General features: G+C 50.3%; 6 protein-coding genes across 6 annotated transcripts; 3 read left to right on the top strand and 3 right to left on the bottom strand.

Annotated features, from left to right (window-relative positions):
- Positions 1-186: 186 nt before the first annotated feature.
- On the top strand, positions 187-1472 carry A1O9_04691 (pyruvate dehydrogenase E1 component subunit beta; the record flags this gene model as incomplete). The annotated part of the gene is made up of 4 exons (XM_013406979.1): positions 187-430; positions 486-618; positions 671-952; positions 1001-1472. The coding sequence occupies 4 exons, from the start codon at positions 187-189 to the stop codon at positions 1470-1472; spliced, it is 1131 nt and encodes a 376-aa protein (XP_013262433.1).
- A 2592-nt stretch (positions 1473-4064) lies between these two features.
- Positions 4065-4988, top strand: A1O9_04690 (uncharacterized protein; the record flags this gene model as incomplete). Its single annotated transcript, XM_013406978.1, has 1 exon — positions 4065-4988. A coding segment is annotated over one exon (924 nt), but the record flags the coding sequence as incomplete, so codon positions are not given.
- Positions 4989-6044: 1056 nt separating this feature from the next.
- Positions 6045-6998, bottom strand: A1O9_04689 (uncharacterized protein; the record flags this gene model as incomplete). Its single annotated transcript, XM_013406977.1, has 1 exon — positions 6045-6998. The coding sequence occupies one exon, from the start codon at positions 6996-6998 to the stop codon at positions 6045-6047; it is 954 nt and encodes a 317-aa protein (XP_013262431.1).
- Positions 6999-7752: 754 nt separating this feature from the next.
- On the bottom strand, positions 7753-9409 carry A1O9_04688 (uncharacterized protein; the record flags this gene model as incomplete). Its single annotated transcript, XM_013406976.1, has 7 exons — positions 7753-7845; positions 7875-8361; positions 8412-8536; positions 8595-8834; positions 8890-8960; positions 9015-9172; positions 9243-9409. 7 exons carry the CDS (start codon positions 9407-9409, stop codon positions 7753-7755), a joined length of 1341 nt encoding a protein of 446 aa, XP_013262430.1.
- A 4714-nt stretch (positions 9410-14123) lies between these two features.
- A1O9_04687 (uncharacterized protein) lies at positions 14124-14441 on the bottom strand (the record flags this gene model as incomplete). The annotated part of the gene is made up of 1 exon (XM_013406975.1): positions 14124-14441. One exon carries the CDS (start codon positions 14439-14441, stop codon positions 14124-14126), a length of 318 nt encoding a protein of 105 aa, XP_013262429.1.
- Positions 14442-15456: 1015 nt separating this feature from the next.
- On the top strand, positions 15457-16350 carry A1O9_04686 (GINS complex subunit 2; the record flags this gene model as incomplete). The annotated part of the gene is made up of 2 exons (XM_013406974.1): positions 15457-15570; positions 15724-16350. The coding sequence occupies 2 exons, from the start codon at positions 15457-15459 to the stop codon at positions 16348-16350; spliced, it is 741 nt and encodes a 246-aa protein (XP_013262428.1).
- Positions 16351-16462: the final 112 nt, after the last annotated feature.

Genomic DNA, 16462 nt, shown 5'->3' with positions numbered 1-16462 from the left:
TTTACATTTCCATTCCCTACTGCAATCATAGTATTTCCGTCTGGCTTGGATTTCTTTGTCGGGACCGACTTAGCCATTCCTTACTAAGGACCTGCAGACGTGCTTCTCAAGCACTTCTTCTCTGCGGGTTTTACAATTCCCCTGGTCCCAAATAATAATCCTCCATTCAACGCCTTTCCCTTCACCATGTCTGCATCAAGACTGTTCCGTCCTGCAAGAAGACTGTTGTCACAGCGAACTACTGTGTCATCCTCTATAAGACCTTCCTTTAGGAGAGTTGCACCAGCCTCCATCCCCTCAGTAAGGAGCTATGCTTCGGAATCCAACCAGACATTTACTGTCCGTGATGCTCTCAACGAAGCCCTTGCCGAAGAGCTCGAGCAAGACGATAAGGTGTTCATTCTAGGAGAAGAGGTCGCTCAATACAATGGTGGGAGTGGCTCTTTCCAGTGCAGAGAAAAGCATACACTTACAGTCTGTTGCAGGCGCATACAAGGTCACCAAAGGTTTGCTCGACCGATTTGGTCCTAAGCGAGTCATTGACACCCCCATCACCGAGTCCGGCTTCTGCGGCTTGGCTGTCGGTGCTGCACTAGCAGGTCTCCATCCTGTGTGCGAGTACGTAGCTGTGAGGATTTTGCACCAGGCTCCCTGCTGACACTGGTCTTAGGTTTATGACCTTCAACTTTGCAATGCAAGCCATCGATCAAATTATCAACTCCGCAGCAAAGACGCACTACATGTCCGGTGGCATTCAGCCATGCCCAATTGTTTTCCGCGGACCGAATGGTTTCGCCGCTGGTGTTGCTGCACAGCATTCACAAGACTATTCGGCCTGGTATGGCAGCATCCCTGGTTTGAAAGTCGTGACACCCTGGAGCGCAGAGGATGCCAAGGGCCTTCTCAAAGCTGCTATTCGCGACCCCAACCCTGTAGTCGTGTTGGAAAACGAGTGAGTAGCTGGTCATCAATTCTCAGGGCATCATGCTAACACAGCCAGACTTCTTTACGGTCAATCCTTCCCCATGAGTGCAGAGGCTCAAAAGAACGATTTCGTAATCCCGTTTGGCAAGGCGAAGATCGAGCGACCGGGCAAAGATCTCACCATTGTCACCCTCTCCCGATGTGTTGGCCAGTCCCTCGAGGCCGCGGAAGTGTTGAAGAAGAAGTACGGCGTGGATGCAGAGGTCATCAACCTCCGGTCTATCAAGCCAATGGATGTGGAGGCCATCATCAAATCAGTCCAGAAGACGGGCCATTTACTCGCCGTTGAGTCGGGATTCCCTGCGTTCGGAGTGGCCTCGGAGATTCTCGCACTGGCGGTCGAGTATGGATTCGATTATCTACAAGCACCCCCTGGGCGAGTGACGGGTGCGGAGGTGCCGACTCCCTATGCCCAAAAGCTTGAGGAAATGAGCTTTCCTCAGATCGACACTATCACCAACTATGCTGCCAAACTCCTGAAGGTGTAATGGACCGGGCCTTGACTACAAGGGACTTTCGGCTCTCAAAAGAATTGTGGATGTATGTATTAGCGCAAGCGTTTCTTCAACTCGGAGGCTGGAGCCGGTGGGGAATGGTCATATGCATGGAGGCTGCAACGTGGCCGCAGGAATATATTAGTTTCAGCTTCAAACCCTGATGTACTGCATAAACCGAAGAGTGACGTGGTCTCAATCCCAGAAGGCCATGCGGCACCGTTCTCTGAGGGTGGCAAGGGAGTATATCTCCGCTTGCAGTGCCCATCACGTAGTGTCTGGTGTTGCAAGGCCTTCCAAGACGACAGGCGCCACACGCATCTAGTATACTCTGCTCCGTGTCTAAAGCGTCGATAACAAACGTCCCTAGGCTGCAAGATCCCAAAACAGAAGCTTGCCAGCATGCGTAGAAGGATGGGGATCTAAAGGGAGAGGATTGCCAAACTGCCACGGCGACAAACGCCGTGGTCACAGAGAAACCGAGATGGTCGAGACATGTATTGATTGCAAAATGGTCGGATCAGGGATTCGGATTGGACTCGTGAGCATCAGTTTCGTCTACTTGCGTACCAGAGGTTGGTTTCACAAGGTTCGTGTCTCGTCGCAGAAAAAGTGGCAACCACATGGAGCGTCAGGATTCCAAGATGACCTGAATGTCCATGTACACGGCAACTTCACACACGCGTGGGTCGGGCATCACATGGGATATGGTATTCTAAGCACCAACTAACACCCAATCCGGACTGATGGTGTTATATGTCGGTTTCTGTCCCTGTCGGTGGCTGATGGCCACGCTCCGTCTCCTGGGCTTCAAGAAAGGCGTTTAGGTCCAGGCCTTCTCCTGTCAGTAGGACTCCGACACGCACAGCTGGAGTCCTAGAGTCCTAGCCTCATCCAAACGCATTGAATTTGGCCGCCGCCATTTCAGCTGTTCTGTTGATGATATTGTGTTCGTTCATTCCCGGATTGGGCTCTTGCCTTGACCTGTCATTGCCTCGCTCCTGCTGATTTGACGCTGGCGATAGGACCGCGGCGCCTTTTGTTTCCCACTTTCCTACTCGTGACTTTTCTTATCCTCAATCGTAAATCCACACAACCACCTTTGCTGGCTGACCGGACTGAGTCCCAGCTAATACCGCCAATCTGTTGATCAAGGCCCAACGACTGTATCCTTGGTTGCGCCGTGAGTACGGAGTACCTGAAATTGACATGTACCAACCATTGGAGATCCCCGCATATGTCGATTCTTACTCCCTAGAGTATTCCATCTGCAGTACGGAGGTAGTGCTCCCAACAAGGTCCTCGCCTCTGTCCAAGCCATTCTCCTGGTCCACATATCTGATCCGTCGATTTTCACTAGATCGTCAAGTGCACTCGGTATGGAGTGATCTCTGGCGTATCTGGGTCTGAGCAGGAGCAATCATTGTCACATCATCAATTTTCCTCTGGACATCTACAAGACTAGATGGAGTTCCCCTGCGGCTCTCCCCAATAGGTTCCTGGAGGTGCAGCAGAGTGATCAGGGCTCGACGTGTGGACCTCAACATGCAGCCACTATCTCCTTTAGGCCACCATTTACGAAGTTGCCCAGCTACTTTGAACAGGGGTTGTCAACAAGGCTGCATCGCTTAAACGCGCATCCATGTCCCGATCCGAGATTCCAATGGTTTTGGGTCACTCGAAGTTGATGGCCAAGCGAAACATCAGATCTCCATCTGCAAACCTGGGTTTGCAAAACTTGCCTGAATGTCGTTGGAGGCAAATCGCCCGACCGTCACGGCGAGCCTCATTTCGGCCTGCCCAAGATAGTGGGCTCCTGCTTTGATGACAACATGAGAGCTGTTTCGGCTAGCCTTGCCTTCGCCGGTTTTCGTCCACTAGTATTGTCCCTGCTGAGATGCGCATGATTTTCTAGGAGATCATCGGCCCTGTCTAACGTGGGCTGATCAACTGGGTTGTAATCCCTTCATTGCCACACGGTTAGCGCTTGTGGTGGTGTACTCCTTTCAGGAGCGATCTTGATCCTCACCGCCACAGAATCAGGGCCCACGATCTTGAGACAGGTGCGGCCTGTGGAATCACAACACTCTCGTGTCCACATACTCTTGGTGTGCAGAGATTGCCTTTGTCCTTTCTTCTGCGAGTACAACACATGGCTGTTGTTCTGAGAGAACAGTGTGATCTGGAGCCAGCCTGCCGGATTTAGATACAGCTGGGGACAACAGCATCGTATGACTTTCCGCGAGATGCTTCAGTACTTGATTTCCCGCCCATTGTGACCAACCCGTACAGCACACAGATATCAAGAAAACCAGATTCTTCCAAGAATTGCACAATCGCGCCCTGGTAAACAACTACTGTTGTTGCTCATCCTGTACAAAGGCTGTCTTGCAACTCAGAGCTAGAATCAACCCTCTAACCCACGAATCGCCGATTTTCTGTTCAGGCCACTACTTCTCATTTCTTGCAATATCACAATGGGAATGTTCCGACTAGGAACCCCGGATAAGCGGGAAATCGTAAGTCTCTCTCGCTAGCTGCAGAGAAGTTGGACTCACAAGGGTTTAGACATACACGACCCGCCATTCAGATCTCGAGTCATCATCTCCCTTTCTTGCCATCCCCCTAGAAACTCGAAGATATATCTACGAATTGATGCTCGCACTACAGTGGCGCGACCACTTGAGTCTCATTTGCGTATGCAAACAGATATACGGAGAAGCGAAGGAGTCTTTTTTCTGCAGGCCGCTAACCTGTCGCTCTCAAGAGGAGTTGATACATTTTGTGAGCAACCGACCGAAAGGACTGCTGCAAATGATCACAAATATCTGCCTTCATCTACAAGAGGTAGATGCAGAAGTCATGCAACCATTTCTTGCAAGGATCTCGGTTGGCATATCTAATGCACCCGATCAGCACCCTTATTTGATAGAAATCAATCGAATTACCAGCGCGCTCTCAAGGATGCCCAACATTGCCGAATTTACTCTTCTACCACCTCTCAACCTTAGGCAAAGCGTACCATCCAGCACACTCGTCAATGGTCTCTTAGAGTGGACGACAGCGCGGTATCCAACGCTTCACAGATTGAGGATCGATTTCGATGCCTTCCATTTAGACAGCCTTGCAGCCTGTAGAGAGCTACATTCACTACAATTAGCAGGCTTCTCAGAAACAGATGAGGCGCGCGCAGCAGAAATCCTCAGTTTGCTGGGTTCGATTGAGAGTCTAAGCCTCATCGGGCCCCCAAGAGGGTTGCAGATGAGGCAAAGTCATGGGCACCAGGGCAAAGTCATCCAATCCATAAGTCACCTCGTTTTGGATCGTATTCGACCTTTAAAGCGCTTAGTGATCAAGGAGGCCACTAAAGTGAGCTTTGGACCCATCTTCCTGACTTCGAGGACGCTCAGGAGCATCTATGACCACCACTGTGAAAGCCTCCGGGTACTACATATCTCATCCAGCTTGACCCCAGATGCAACATTCACGACATTTCTAGAAGCACTCCTGATGGTGACACCAAACATCCGCGAGCTGGCGCTCACCTGGCCCGGCATGAATGTTTCCTTTGTAGAATGCACCCCTGCTTCTGTGCAGAGGTTGTCGCTTTTGGCGCACTCACGGCAAGAAGCCCAGTCCCTCGTTGACCGTCTCCAAGCCATACGGTACCGCCTGCCTTTTCTAAAACACATCAGGTTCGAAGTTGTCAATGGTATGCATGGGACAGCAGTATCGGCATCGACAACAACGCCATTGTCGACACCTCTATCACCGCCGCCATTGGGTGTGGAAAACCAGGTATCACCCAAAGGCGCCCCTTCATTAGCATTTATGCTCCCCATTCAGCATCTTAACTTGTAAGTCAACCCTCTTTTTTATCCCTCCCCTTTTACTCCAGGCCGACAAATCAATATGCGAACGCACGAATGAAGTGAAACTCAGGCTGACGCTTGCGCCGCCTCGCTCTCCAGTAACCTGCAGTCGCCATGGCCCATCTCCTGGGCGATATGGCAGCCCTTGGGGACAGTGGAATAAACGACACCCACGACGAGGTTCCTTGTCAACCCAGAGACACATATTTCTTTTTCTTAGGGGTTCCTCTTGAAATACAGCGATGCTAATCGCGATTATGGATACAACTCTGACTGAATTATCAGATGTATGCATGTCACTGTGCTGGAGCTAGCCAAAAGGACAACCCCCGAGGCCTTGAAGTCGGACAGACGGAGAATTGTGCACCAGTACGAGGTGGATTGTTTGTATTTCTTCCCTTGAGTGCGTTCGCGACTGCAGTGATTGCAAAGTCCGAAGACCAGAGTTCGAGAGTTACTGAGTTGACACTTCAGGCTTCAGGGATCTCCGTGGTGTGATGTGGGCTTTCATGCTCGATCAGAGATGGCCTCTTTGGATCTCTAGCACACCACCCCGTCAATGAAGCGACTTCTCCGCTGCGATACCAGCTTACTCCTTGTGATACATGTCCGTCTCTAAGAATAGCAGACCCAATACTCATGTTAGGTGCCAGCACTTTATACAACATGCTAGCCAAATGAAATCCCGCTAGTCCTAAAATGTGGCGCCGATCAGGGGCACAGCCTTGTAGATTTTGTCCCAGTTGGATGCCTCCCAGCCGACCCCCTTGCCTGACCGTCCAACAACCCCAAGTCCACCAGCGATCCAAACAGCAGCAGTGAGAGCTGAAATCCCGTTGATGATCCGTCCTCTCCACTTCCTTCGCGATTGTCCCGAGTGTCCGCCCTCGGTGATGTACTCCTTGGAAAGCTTGAGGAATTTCGCCCCACCTGTGACAAAGTGGAAGCTCGCCATGGAGACGAAGACAGCGTATCCAATGTTGGTGACCCAGGGATCATGCGCGACTCCATGAGCGAAGTATCTCAGCCCCACACCTGCAGAACTGCCGTCGATTTTCTTGGGAACCATGCGTTGTGTGAGAACGTGAAATACGAAAATGGGATACATGGCATATCCCAATGCGGAGGTAAGACTGAGTTGCGGCCAGGGAATCTTCTTGCGCTGGGTGTGTGTCTCAGCCCCGTGTCTCTTTGCACTCGCGCGCCTTCGATAAATTCTTAGAGCGAGGCCGCTTGCAACATGGGTTATGATGGGAGCAAAGATGAGCAGCGGCTCGAGTGGGAATGATTGGTAGTACGGCCTCGTAAGGAGAAGGTATTTGTCGGATTCTCGGGCAGACTGAGTCAGGAGAGGGATGAGGCTGGTGTTGGCATAGTGCATGGTGAGGTAGAGGGTGGGGGGGATGGTTGCGTATTTCTGGAGAGCGGAAAGGACTTTGAGTGTAGTCGAGGGCGTGAGGCCAAGGAAGTTGGTCGTGTTGTATGCAGATGATGGGAGCGATTGCTTCTCGACGTCACCAGGGTTGGTCGGGTACTCTGGTGGTTCTTCCTCGTCGACTGGGCTTGGCTCGACCTCATGCATTGGGACGGCAGATATGGAAGACCGGGTGTCGCTCGTCGTGAGCGCCGGGAAGTCCTTTGAAGACATCCTGAGCAGGTCAATGTGACCGAGTGAGTAGGTCCGTTGCTCTAGAAGTCGGCTTAATTGCAACAAGTTGCATCGGATGATGTTACAGATGTAGTTCAAGATGTATGCGCTTTAATTCCAGACTGAGTACAGTCTAGGTTAGGCGGGAACGCGGTCGCCGCGGATGGTCCATCACATGTTGCAACAAGTTTCTGGGGAAAGAGCAACCTTGAGATTCAGCCAGCCAATCGTGATCGACGTGATGACCAGCCTCGCTGACTAAGAAGTTATCTAAGAGTGTCACCCAACTCTCTCCCTGAATGTCCCACCCCCTCTCCTATCTCAGTGGGCCGTTTTGATGACATTTTCCAATGCCTTCCTCCCCTTAATACTTCGAACACGCATTCTCTCGGTCCAGAAGATCTTTCATGGAACGTTTGGTACCGAATGATCTACTACATGTCAATGGGATGGAGGGTTTGACAGTGCAGGAATGTCTGCAAGGGACCAATCTCCTTTAGTGCCTCAAGAGGACTCAACTATCTGCACATCATTGCTCCGGTGGATATCAGTTCTAGCAGCCGTTCCTTATTGCCTCTATCAACTGAGGCTACTTTGCTCTCAAAACGAAATGCTTTCCTTCCAACTCTCCCCGCTTCTGAAATTCCCGTCACAACTGCTCCAGAAAAGTTATCTCACAGCAGATTGATTCCATGCGTGCTTGATCGCTACTGAGTCTCCATCACGCCAGAAGAAATGCGGCAGAATTTCTTTCTCAATCGCCGCCCAACTGTGCCAGTCTGGATAATGCCATCTGAATTCCCCGAGACACGATAACCCATTTGTAGGAAGCACGGAGCCCTGGAGTCTGTAAGAGTCGATCAGCACTATCCATACCCAGACCATGCATTCGACCTCTGCAGCACTATCAAATTTGGGAGCTAAAGCTAGGGCTAGAGATAGCTTCGTCCTTGATATGGTGTGACACATGATACCAGCCACATAGTTCGGAGCGATAGCCCATCTCATATGGGCATAGCAGATCAAGGCTAGAGTTAGGCATTTCTCCAGGGTCGGCTCCGCAGAAGTTACGTGAGGACTTGCCATGGCAAAATCTGGGAAGTGCTGTTCGGCCTTAGGCACAGATTCCAATCCGTACCGACAGGCGTGCGAGAATCGCGCGAGGAGACGTCGGGTATCCATGGAAAGACGTCCTTCATCCACCAAGTTCTGAAACCCACGGGGCAAAACGGCTGCAGTATCGTAGCCCTTGTTTACCATAGAACGATCAAATGGCGAAACCAGCACGGATTGCTTGTCATCGTCTGGCATGATCTCCAACACATTTGGTCGACCTTCCAAGAGGTCCATCCAGCAACTGAACCTGGAAACAGGTGTTAGGGCAGCTAGCAAGTTCAGGGGGGACGAACTTACTGTAATAGCACTTCTCCATACCGTGTGTCGAAATCTGTGCGCTTAATTGGTCCTCGCAAGGAACTGAAGAGTCTTCTCAAGGTTCTGCGATGCATTGCGCTTTCTTCACTCTCGCCCCGCAGTTGCTGAGCCGGCCGTCAACATCTAGAGCGAACAGGCTTGGAGGGAATTCTACGATCTTACCGCAAGGAAACTCAACAGAAAGATTGTGTTGATCGTGGAGGGACTCTGTGCTGTGAAACTGTTTGAAGCGATCTCTTTCTTGAGGAGGGCGATTGCAAGGCCGTTGTGCTTCATTTGATCCTGGCGATAATCAAACTCCCAGCTCATGGTCTCCTGACGGTGCAGTTCGAGGCAGCCATATGCCAGTGCGGCTATGCAGTGTTGAGCAGCCTCGCTCTGACAACCGGGACTAGCAAAGTACTTGAAAAGGCTTCGTTAGGTGTATTTACCCAACTCCTGGGTCCATCCAACTCACAGAAGCGAACATGTTTCCGACGTTGAAAATGACGAATGCAGGGGCGGCGCTCGGCAGGATCCACTGAAACCCTATTCGATACCACTGTCAGTAAGCATTGCAAGGGGAGCCACATTGCTGCTAACAAATATCCATAGCCCTGTAGAAAGAACCCTCCCTCGGATGAGGCACACTGAAAAGTGGGTCTAGGTGGTGGGTCGTCAACGGTGAAAGTCGAAGATCAGATTCGCCTTCATCTTTCGTGGTGCACCAGCCATGACTCGGGTGAGCAGAGGCTTGGTTTCTAAGTTGTCACGTCACTACGAGCTTCCGAAGGCAAATATGGTAGACGGCGTTGAACCAAATTTGCTCACATTGCAACGGTCTCCACTTTCTGTAGTGGACTGAGTTTCCTTCGGGTGTGGACGATTTTTGCGATGTGAGACCTCGCCTCCGAGTTTTGAAGCTCATAATCCCTCTGGGAGGAGAGACTAGAGCGGTCGAATATGAATTTGATTCGAACCGTCACGTCGTTCTTCATCGTTGGCAGTCAAGAATCACAGGGCAGTAGTCGTCTTTGCATAAGGTCACTGGTGAGGTTATCAAGGGCAGCATGAGCAAGCGGGCCTGTTTCATACATGACACAGATATTAATAACTATAACTCTTTACTTCATCGCTTACCAACGACCAATCCTTTGTGGCTTTCAAGTTATCATCGCCAGCTGCATGGTTGATACGAAGAGCATTTAAGCGATGTATGATGCATTACATCCGTCATGCATCCAGATCCTCGAGTGGCCCAGCCAAGAAGTCCATTAACCAACAGAAGGGGGTTAGGGAAGAATCGAAGAATATACTCTGTAACATCACGCTTTCGGGCTCTCTTCACGCTGTTAGTCATCTTTCATATCTAGCTCAGCGCTACGGCTACTTGGTTGGCAACTATGATCCTCGTAAATGAGGTAGTTTCCCAAGCCATTAGAGAGTCCTTCAACGACTATGATGCATTCTTGCCGGTACGCGAGCGCCTCTGCTAACCAGAAGCTTGATAGACTCATTCCATCCTTGAAGCCCGTGTTGACTTCCACAAGCCAAGCCTGCCATCCGAGGCGAAATACCGAGCAATTTCCTAACGAGGTATCGCGAACTTATGGAGCGAGAGCCGCCGTTTAACGTGTATGCATACCCGGCCATCGAAAATGCACAAAAGTTTTTCCGCGAAGAGGAAGAAAAGCGGGTCATCTCGACACGACTCGCGCATTCTTCATCGTGGAGTTACCGTTCCCTCAAGGCTAGTTCTGGTACGCCAATAGGAAAACATGGAGGCTAACAGGGGTCGATATTATGTAAGGGTGAAGCATGGGAATCTATTCGCTAGCCCTCCATGAATTGCAGCCAACGTTCTCGATTCAACTGTCTCTTTAATGGAAGACTCGAGGCCTAGAACATGGCTGTTATAGGAAGGTGGCGCAACGCGAATCGGATCACGCCTGCAACATTTTTGCCGGCTATGAGTCGAACTATGAGCATTTCACAAGCATTGAGAAACACCGGGTTCTCGTCTTTGAGTTGCCAAGGATTAAACAACTGCTCCCTCTTGTCTACCAAGGGGATGAAAATGTCTCAAAGCCACAAGTGTCTTGACCGTGAATGGTTCTCCACGTCGATTCCTTCCATATTTCCAAAGCGATGTATTTGTTTGCGGTGCATGACGCTAGGCGATCCGCCATCTTTTAGAGGTGGGGCGTTGCATCGAATCATTGGTGCCGTTCCTGCAGCGGCCACTTCAAAGCAATGGCCGTGATATTCTGGTTTCAGAAGTGAGCAAGACTTCCAAGAGGCGTCCTTGCGTACATCGAATCTGTGATACTTTTTCTCTCGTCTACCCGGGCTCATTGACGCATTCATGCACGAGATGCGCCTTCGCCTTGCAGTGCCCAGAAGCAGGAAAAGCTCCGTCGTAACAGATGGATAGCATCCTCAATCATAGCCAGACTGGCGCAGGTATTGACTCTGTTGCGAGCTCATATTTGCGCATTTGCTCCCTTCTTGTATTATGACTGGTTCCTACGATGTCAGGGTACACCCAGGGCTTTGTGCCGTCCCATGCGGGGGGACGAGCGATCGCCCAGTTTCGTCATGGCTCATGGGCTTTGGCCTTTTGGACATTCGTAAATAGGACATCGACGTCAATAAGGACTCTTAGATCTTCATTGAGCCAACTTTTAGGCGAAATATCGTCAAAGTCAGCCCACCTGCTGATAGACCGTACAGATGCCACAGACCAAGTCTCCGCATCGTGTAGGTTGTACTCGAAATCTAAGGCCTGAAGCGACAAGGCCCAGTCCCGAGCCTCAGCCTGCGCAATGGACGACCTCCTCGAGCGTGATGATCTCTGGGATATCATCTCATCTTCATAGCGGATGGTGCATGCTTCATAGTCGTCTTTAACGCACAGAGAGCTGCAGTTAGATGGGATGTTTCTTGTCACAGATCTTTCGCCGTTGGCTCCCTGTCGGCTCCCTGTTGTCTAGCCCGGTTTACCTCAAATTCCCGTAGCATCTTACACCAAGGGAGCTCGATATCGATAGAATGGAATGAAGACGGATGGTGCTTAGTTGATGGTAGTTGACTTATGCTTGCTCCTGGACCTGAGACTTCGGTATCTGGCTCTTGTGCTTCAACATTGGCAGTCTCGCTGTTCCACCCCGCAGCGATTAATAGATCATCATCGTTGAGAGACAATCGAATATGAGCGAGGGTACCAACATGTGCTGTAAGACCGAGGGATGAATAGGCCCATGTTTTGAACAGCAGTTTTTTGTTCTCAGGATCGCTAAACGCCTGGTGCTCGTCCTGATTGCTCAGCTCGAGCACGATAGTCTTAGTGGCAACTGAACTCCATTGATGATATAGAAGTAAAGGGATGCGGCCTCTATCATCCCTAGTGTGAAACCCCTGCACAGGTACAGCGGGATTTGTAGATAGTCTAAGGCTTGGATCCTTAGATAGTCTAAAAGGATCTGACTCGATGCGTCAGCTCGTCAGGCGTGGAGTTCTTTTCGGTGCAGCCTGTTTTTGCTCGTGCTATTTTTTAATAGGGTCGGAATTAATTACCCTGAACTCACAAACTGAGAAATCGGCATCGCACTTGAAATGAACAACAAAGGCAATTCCTTCCGCGTACTCATTGCAAATTTGCTGCCATTGATGAGAAAGGCATTGATGCGACAAACTTCAGCCTGGAGTGTTAACCAAGGATATATGGCCAGAAACCATCATCGTATTGCCCAGTTTCTTCGAAGTGTTCTGTTGTGGAACACACTAAATACAGCCAGCATTTCAATATCTGCTGCATATTGAATATGAACTGCGGTGGAGATCGTGCGAGATACCACAAGGAGTTCGCAGTATGCTCAAGTGCGTGCTGGGCGAAGTGTCTGGATAGCGGGAGCAGCGGCTGTGAAGCTGTATGCAAGTATCCCATGGAGCTTTGATAAATACAGCGATGATAATTCGGTTTTCTGTTGGCATCCAGGGCGAAAGATCCCTGCACTTCCTTCATTTTGCAGAACGATCGAAATGCTTAAGCAACCAGGGTGTTGCTGGCTGATTCAAATAGCTCGGGGGTTTTGACACCTAAAGCCGCTAAACCCTGCTCCGATCGCAAAAAGAATGACCTGACCGAGTCATAAGCGAAGCCGACAAGGTGCACGTTCTGCTTGTGCACGTTCTTCCGAAGAACCACCTTCAGAAGCCATAGGTGTTGTGTTTCATGAACCTTTCTAGTGCGAAGGAGTCATGAAGTGATGCCCCGACAGCTCGTTGTACACAATCTGAGTCACCAATTACTGACTGGTTCTTGTCAACGAGACACAAGTCCACAGGAAAAGCGAGGTCCTGGAGCTAGAGGGGGGTCTTATCAGCCTGCAGCCAGCTCACCATGATTGAGCATATTTCTCTTTCTTGTGCGCCGAGTTTTCCTAAACTTGTCGTGTACATCTCTTCAAGTGCTGGTCTGATAACCTTGAAGTCCTCCAGCAAGAACAAAGGGCTATGGCCGGAAAGATAAAGCTCTTGAAGTTGACCCAGAACTATATTGAGCCAGAGCATATTACTTATCGCCCTTTCTAGCAGAACGCGCTCCAGCATGTCAGACTCTGGTGATGGTGGTAGAAAGCTTTTGATCCGAGTACGTAAAATTGATTCAACATTCACTCGATTGGAAGCATCCATATCAATGGCACGCCAGTCAGAGGATAGCACCAGGTTGGTTTCTCGGCAAGAAGCACACACACACTCAGGCCTAACAGATTAGACATCGCCGAATCGTGGAGACGTTTTAGCTTTGATACCAGGTCGGAAGGCTTGCCATCGGTGCACTGGTCAACCGCGTTCACAACGAGGGTGATTCGCTTGCCGCGGACTGCTTTATTCTTGACGGCAGACAATGCGAAGTTTCATAGCTCTTTCTCGTCCCAGGTTTTGCTCCTTATTTCCTGTTCAATGGACTCATTTGACCTTGCAACCTCTGGGAATATCCTCAAAAGTTGAAAAAGCACCGCGCGCCAAAGTCCTGAGACTGACCCAGTCAAGCCTTCGACGTTGTTCGCGAAAAAGAACTTGATGCAGAGATCTCCGTCACCCATTCGAGAAGCAGGGGGCTGTAATATCATCGACCGAAGTAAAGTAGACTTACGACTCCCCAAAGGGCCTTTGACAACAAGTAGGGAGGGGCTGAGTGGTTTGTTGGACCCCTCTTCCCTTAGACTCGCAACGTGCCAAGCAATGTAATATGGGTGGCGATAGATCCACTGACATGTGTCTTCTCTGGATCCTCAATCCTGCTTAGTTGGTGAAACAATGCGGCGAACTTTAGAGAAATTTCCAGGAACTCAGCTTCAGGGCGCTGTACAGAATTTTGGAAACGTGAACGAACCTGCAGAGAGTATTCTACCTCTACATTGTGTACTGAATCTTGGGTAATGGCCTTCATCTTTTCTAGAAGAGTACGAAGCTCAGGCTGTTTCTTTAATGTACCCTCCCCAGCCCTGGATTTGACCATCTCTGAATGGTCTTTGTGAATTCCAATATCATTATCTTCCTCCAGCTTCGCTGAGGATGGTTGTACTATATTAAACGATTTCATTGGGAGTTCCTCGTAAAAGCACCAGACGGCAACATCGTGCCCTTCCCTTTATAGTCTTGATCTGAACATTAAAAATGATCCGTGAAGATCGAGTAAATTTCTGGTTATCCTCCTGTAGCACATTCAGAAGGGTCATGTTTAATTTTTTTGACAGTCCCAAGGGCATGGGCGGGGATTTTTGCCCATTCTGCAGGCCAAGCTCCCATATGAGGAGGGCCAATGAAAAATATGCCAACAATCTTATTGACAATGGCATATTCACCGCTGGCAGAACCCCTGTCGGCAGCGAATCCCAAAGCTGTCTTTAACAGTAGTCCGCCCATGCTATGGCCAATAAGTATCAAAGGCGTGGACGAGCCACCGTGTTTTTGTCTGAAGGCGGTCAATTCGTGAATGAAGTTCTGAGCATGATCTCGAAGCATGGTTTTGCTTGTCCTATGTCCTAAGTGGCCGGGATATGCATCATATCCAAAGGTTAAAACCCTGCAAAAGGCAATATCTGCTGGTAATGTGACTTTTTGGCCATGGCTCCTCTTCCAATCGATGCGTCCAGGTGGTATTTCGGTTTCCCGTGAAGCCGTGGACGAAGACGATGTCCACGTGGAGTGGGTTTGTCGGGATGTTGTCTATTGGAAACCACTGTTCAAGACATGCGGGAAAGTCATCCCTACTTGGGCTGCTCTTCGTCTTGCCAATACGAGCAGATAAAAGCCAATGCAGAAAAGCATGAAATTGAAATGAAAGCCAGAATCATAGCAATTCGAAACAGGTGGTCGATAAGGGTGAGATAATAAGGCGAAGGCTGTACAATACCCCGCACCAAAAGCATGCAAGGTGTCATGGGAGGGAGGATAGTCGGCCCTCTTGGGCCGCCTGCGATATAATTTGAGGGGGGAATATTGGTCTCTACTCCCTATGTGGCGTCGTCAAGACCAATAAGCGATATCGAGCATTAGTGTCCAGGACAGTACCCTGCGATATGAGTAGCAAGCAGACGCGAACTAATAGTTGAGACTTAATCCAATCTCCGATTCAGCAAAGGAAGTTTAGAACCCATGTAGGCGTTGTGCCTGACCGCTGTGGTCCTGAAGGGGAGATTCATGTCTTTGAGAAGATCAAACCCATCACAGCAGGCATTGTGGGCGATAGGAACAAAAGGGAGACCCAGAGCATCTCGTAGATATCTACATAATAGTAATACGGCTGTTCCGTTAAAGTACAGTCTAGCGGGTTCAAGCGCGTGCTAGCGCAAATAACCCCGCGCCAAGACAATAAATTGTTCCTCCAGTGGGTAGCCTTGCAATGGCGCGTGTTAAACAAGGCGCGTTGAGACTCCACGTACTCGAACGAAGGTGCATTCCACCCATATCACTCTCGCAACGAACACAACATCTTGATGACCCGAATCTGGTCGGGTCTCATGCGCTGTGAGCATCCATGGCATGTCCTCAACCGCCGGGTCTCTTGCCGACAGAGGTAGCGTTCCTGTGCGAAATGGAGCAAGTGACGATTGTTCCACGACAGCGCCTCGACCGACTCGACTTACTGGGCGTAAGTCCACCACTACTACCACACGCGTTAACTTGAGCCTCCGGCAAGCATGTCGAGGAGTGAGGAAGCCTCCCTCAGACAAACTAGCTTAAGAATTCTTTTCCCTACTTGTTGGACATGTAACTCACCATGTGATTCACTTCGAAATGACAGGGCCCAACACGACCTCTGATCCCTCCACAACGAACGACACTACCACTGTGGCTAGCAATGCTGCTGAAACGGCAGCGGCGCGCCAACGTGGTGCCACCGCCGTGGCTGCAGACCGACAACCTAGAATTCATCCTCGACCTGGAGACACGGGCGTTTCGTGATGAATTCTCTCCAGCGGCACCGATTCCGGCGCGACGGGAGGCCGACTTCTCGGGCAAGCCCTTCTACACATCCTCGCCTTTCGCTCCCTCCTGTACCGTCGATGCCCACCCTACTGCCTTGCCGTACCATTGGTTTGAACTCTCCGAGATCCTGCTCGAAGCTGCAAGCGATGACGTTGGTGAGCCGGATCGTGTGCGGCAATTACTCAGGGACATACGTGAAGTGCGACTGGCGAAAATGAGGAAAGGCGTCGAAGTGTTGAGCGGGGACGGGGTGGGCTTGAGGCTCGATGGTGTTTGTGCCATGGAGATCTCTGAGTCACGGGGGTTCATTACGGCTGTGATGGATGGGTTGAGAAAGATTGACGCTAGTAGAGAACAAGCTCGACGCGAACGGGAGGACGAAGAAAGAGAGAACCGCAGGTACAACGATGACGACGCCGATGAAGACGACGAGATGACCTGACTAAACCTGACATGATATGAAATACATTAATATGTTCATTCCACAAAGTCATTGGCTGTTCACTCTGATAAGTCCGTTTGCGATCCACCCAGCGCATGGCTTCTTCTCTAAG

Source organism: Exophiala aquamarina (assembly GCF_000709125.1).
Source record: "Exophiala aquamarina CBS 119918 chromosome Unknown aczIA-supercont1.3, whole genome shotgun sequence".
Taxonomy (NCBI): Eukaryota; Fungi; Ascomycota; class Eurotiomycetes; order Chaetothyriales; family Herpotrichiellaceae; genus Exophiala; species Exophiala aquamarina.
This window is presented reverse-complemented; position numbering and strand designations above follow the sequence as displayed.